General features: G+C 38.8%; 1 protein-coding gene across 2 annotated transcripts; it reads left to right on the top strand.

Moving 5' to 3' along the window:
* The first annotated feature begins 520 nt into the window (after positions 1-520).
* SHR (GRAS family transcription factor) lies at positions 521-3,138 on the top strand. Of its 2 annotated transcripts, none has more exons than XM_089820051.1 (2): positions 521-838; positions 961-3,138. In XM_089820051.1, the coding sequence occupies exon 2, from the start codon at positions 1,339-1,341 to the stop codon at positions 2,809-2,811; it is 1,473 nt and encodes a 490-aa protein (XP_089676177.1). In that variant the 5' UTR covers positions 521-838; positions 961-1,338; the 3' UTR covers positions 2,812-3,138. The 2 variants fall into 2 exon arrangements, with proteins under 2 accessions (XP_089676177.1, XP_089676178.1); XM_089820052.1 differs by having other exon boundaries at positions 521-1,126; positions 1,237-3,138.
* The last annotated feature ends 1,709 nt before the right edge of the window (positions 3,139-4,847 follow it).

Genomic DNA, 4,847 nt, shown 5'->3' with positions numbered 1-4,847 from the left:
AAGGATACTCCACTCAATATTCCTTACATCTAGATGATACTCCAGAAATATATAGATTATATATGACTTCCCTCCAACTAATTATATTCTTTAAATCAGATATCTAAAACACTCAACTGTTTAAATCAAATTATCACAGTCAAATGACAGTCGTAATATTATCAGTTATGACTGACTGGTAACTGTAGACATTAGTTCTCCAATTTGACAATAAACTTTTGTCGAATTCCATACTCATAAAATTCAATCTTACGTTTCGATGCATTATTAAAAAGTACAGAAAAACCTGAAGCTACAAAGAGCAGTTAGAACATCTTGTGGTTAAGAATAGTAAAATAAATTCATGGTACACCGACTTGACTGGCCCATGACAATTTTAACATTCTTTAAATTCCCTTCACATAAAAAATAAAGTATAAGAAAAGCTATATTGCTGTGACATTGACCGGTGCACTAGAGACCTTTGTCTTCATTGTTAGTAGTTTCCTTCTCTTTTAAGGTCTCCTTTTTGTGTCTTAAAGCTGAAGGCTTTTCTGCCCTTCTCCATAAGCTCTGCAATGTTCAAAAACCATTGAGACCTCTTCCTTGCCTTGTAGTTCATTGCCCTTTTGGTACCAATTGTCATCTTTATAAAGTTCTAGTGCCATTTGGGAGGAGTATGCGGATGGTTCAGATTCGCTAGTCTTATCAGCTTCTCCTACTGCTTTTCATTTTGGTTACATTCACAATTCTGTATTTCTCAGGTGGTGAAGCTCAAATGAGTATATGAAATGAAATGAAATGGAAGGAAAGAGTTTTAATGAAGTCTTCGAGATCGCCGGCGAAAGGGATGAAAAAGGTCAGTTAAGAAGCCTGCTGCAATTTCTCCAGGTTGTTTCTTTTGTTGTGGATCTATATTAAGAAGCTAGTTGTCTTGTATAATCTCGCCTCTAAAAGCTCCTTTGCACTGCTCACCTGTAGGCTATCCTTGCTGCAAATATCTATCTTTGTACACAGCACAATCTTTGACAAAATGCCATTCCATTTCCACCACTTCCTGGCTGCAAAGTTTTATCCAATAGAGCTTTTTGCCACCTTGTTCATTCTCTGCTGTTTGTAACAAGCTTTGCAAATTAGAAACATCCAGGTGTGTATTGGATTTCCTTTGCAGGCATTTAATGCTCTTATCATTTCAGACTTTGGTAGTTATCATCATTCAAAGGTACAGCAGTAGTAACAGACAAATCTCTGATTCAGCATGTGTGAGAGGCAAGGAAGTTCGTTAAGAATATGAAAAACAAGCAATCCTAGTACTCGATTCAAATTCAAGAAAGAGTGATCATTCAGTACTGAAATGACATGGATAGATTGTTCACATCCAGCTTAGCAAACTACTACAAAGCATCTGAACAGTGCTTCAATCCTAGCAAATACTCAGAGGGCTGCTACACAGACCAGTTTAATCTCCCACCCGCATACCCAAAAACCCACCACAGCACCTCAAAGCAATGCAACTCGTTCATGGATGACGAAGACTTGTCATTCAAGCAGTTCCTTCCATTCAAGGAGATGTTCAACAACAGCAACCAGGGTTCGAGGCCCAACAGCACCACAAACACCAACACCAACCAATTCATGAGGCCCAGTTCGAGCAGATCGGAATTCTCAGAGCTGAGTCTGAGTGAATTCGGGGCAGAGTCAGGATCAAACGGCAGATGGGCTTCGAATCTTCTCATGGAATGTGCGAGATCCATAGCACAGAAAGAAACGGGGCGAATGCAACATCTTCTATGGATGTTAAACGAGCTCTCTTCTCCTTACGGAGACTACGAACAAAAACTGGCGTCGTATTTCCTTCAAGCCCTCTTCTGTAAGATCACTGACACCGGCAGCCGTTGCTACAGAACCCTGTGCTCTGCAGTGGAAAAGACATACTCTTTCGATTCGGCAAGAAAAATGATTCTGAAGTTCCAGGAGTCGAGCCCCTGGACAACCTTCGGCCACGTGGCTGCGAACGGAGCGATCTTGGAAGCCCTAGATGGAGAAATGAAGCTTCACATAATTGACATGAGCAATACCTTCTGCACGCAATGGCCGACTCTGCTCGAAGCCCTAGCCACAAGAAGCGACGAGACGCCGCACCTGAGGCTCACCAGCGTCGTGACGAGCAAAGAAGCGGCCGCCATTAAAGTCATGAAGGAAATCGGGCACCGGATGGAGAAATTCGCTAGGCTCATGGGGGTTCCTTTTGAATTCAGCGTCGTACACCACCACCACTTGCAAAGATTCGATCTTGAGACCGTTCGAATCCGCCCCGACGAAGCCTTAGCCATCAATTGCGTTCATAGTCTCCAGCGGGTTTCGAACCCGGGGCGGGACTCGATTCTCTCGACTTTCCAGTGCATGAACCCTAAGATTGTAACGGTTGTTGAAGACGAGATGGACCTGAGTTCCGACGATTTCATCGACTGTTTCAGCGAGTGCCTGAGGTTTTTTTCCCTGTTCTTCGAGTCCCTGGAGGAGAGCTTTTCGAGAACGAGCAACGAGAGACTTATGCTTGAAAGAACAAGCGCCAGGAGCATGGTGAACATTCTGGCCTGTGAGGACTCTGATGTGTGTGAGCGCCGCGAGAAGGCCGTGCAGTGGGCTTCGCGGCTGCGGGACGCTGGATTCGTACCGGCGACCTTCAGCGACGATGTGGTGGATGATGTGAGGGCGCTGCTGAAGCGATACAAGGAAGGATGGGCTCACTGCGGTAATTCCGATGGGATCTTTCTCACTTGGAAGGAACAGTGCGTCATTTGGGCTTCCGCTTGGAAGCCTTGCTTGTAATCAAGATACCACCTTTGACGAATTTTTGTAAGTCCTGAGTAATTTCCAACAGTTTTGTGCTCTCTTCCATTAATTGTTGGAAAATTTGTTACTCAGTTTTTGCAGGTCTGGGAATTGATGAACTTCTAGGGTTGTCTGTCATGGTGATAACCCTAGATATAAAGGATTTTTGGTATCAGATGTACATGATACAAAAGGTTTGATCTTTGATAGGAAGTTTTCTACCACACTATCTGGTATCTATAGTTCATGATCTTCTCCTTGTTTCAATTTATGCTTTGATTTGTATCTTTTTTCCTTCCTGAAAAAAAAAAATTAGGTTTTCCATGTTTTGCTTCTGGTCTGTAATCCCAGACAATATAGTAAAGGAGGTGGAGATTGTACGACTTCAGTCATTGAATTCTCTCAGGTGATTGGGCTTTTCTTGTCTCTGTAAGTCAATCCATTGCTTTTCGCATCCAGTTGATATTGTCCAAAGATTTATGAACTTTACATCCATTGCACAAAATCCAGAATATCTAACGTTATAATCATTCGACAGACTTGATTTGTGGGTAGTTATTTGGGATATTAACAAATATCAATGTTCAGAGATAAAAATTCTACAGATCATAATTTTAGTTCAACTTCAGAATTCGAGGATTTGGTTGGATCATATTCTGCAATCAATATTTCTGCAACTAATATTTTGAATCGTGTTTCATGATTTGCTATCAAAATGAATATAATGTGAAATAGTGATGGGATCTATATTCATTTTGATGATGGATCTTGGAATATGATCTATGATCTGAAACAGTGATGAAATTTAGAATCTATACTCATCTCAATCTTGATAATAGATCATTATGAACTGAAATTTATAGATATTATGAACTGAAATTTATAAATATGAATTATGATCTGAAACATTAATGAAATGATTATCTTCATTCATTGGAGTATAATAGGAACATCATTTGAATTGAATTGAATGTTGGAGTATAATCAGGAACATCAAAAGAATAACTATTTTATACTAATGAAATGATTATCTTCATTCTTATGATGAATGATGAAGTACAATAATTGAATGTTGGAGTATAATCAGGAAAATCAAAAGAATAACTATTTCATTATAACGATAAATCATAGAATCTTTTACAATATCTTGGTAAAAAAATACGACGAACCATAGAATATGTTCCAGAGGAATAACAATCTTCATCTGAAACCAGAAACAAATCCAAAAATTTGAAATAACAAACAACGCGGCTGTTTGGATTCAGCCCTACTCAATGCCTGAACATTGAAATTTTCCTCAGAATCGACCAACAAGAAAGTAATCGAGGTGGGTTGGATTTGATCTGTCACCTTGAGATTCAGATACCATGATAATATCAAAAAACACTGAAAACATCGTAGAAGGAGTTAAAACATTCAATGAACCTCTTTGGATCTTTAAAAAAAAAGATCTTTGAAATGTGCGTACTATTCAAGAGAGACCCAATTCAGTTCATCCACATCCGATTCAAAAAATACCAAAAGTATACTACAAAATGGAACGTTAGATTTTTGTTTTAAGCGTTTCTATATACAGGAAACGGATTTTTCATTGGCTTGGAAAAGATTTAATTTTGAGCTGTTATATATGGTAGATGGTACAGTTTTTTATCTGAGAAATAAGTCAGGCAGCTGAAGAATTGAAGTCCACAAGCTTTTGAAGAGGGAAGATTGTTTATACTTAAAAACATTCCCATGGTCAACTTTCCTTGTCTTTACTTCTGCAATGATCTGAGATTCAGAAAAACATTCGTTACGTAGTGTTTGTCTAGAGCAAGATTCTAACAAGCGTCAGAAAACCCATATATCCTCATTAAACGACGTCACCAACAGCGTATTCCCAATATTTTAGCTTCCATATCAATTTCCACTTGGCTTTTAGTTCAGTTTTTTCATTAATTTTTGTTGGTCTAATGGAGAAAAAAATAATATCTTCTTGGCTGCTATCATAATGAATGTTTAAATATAAAGTATAAGTTGAGGTTACAAAATAA

This window comes from Cupressus sempervirens, chromosome 3 (assembly GCF_028749045.1).
Source record: "Cupressus sempervirens isolate cs-2001-9-10 chromosome 3, ASM2874904v1, whole genome shotgun sequence".
NCBI classification, from domain to species: Eukaryota; Viridiplantae; Streptophyta; class Pinopsida; order Cupressales; family Cupressaceae; genus Cupressus; species Cupressus sempervirens.
The sequence above is the reverse complement of the archived record's forward strand: the minus strand, read 5'-3'. Positions and strand labels throughout refer to the sequence as shown.

What these genes read in the sequence shown, in the direction of transcription:
- SHR (XM_089820051.1), top strand. Translation starts at nt 1,339, where the DNA reads ATGGATAGATTGTTCACATCCAGCTTAGCAAACTACTACAAAGCATCT.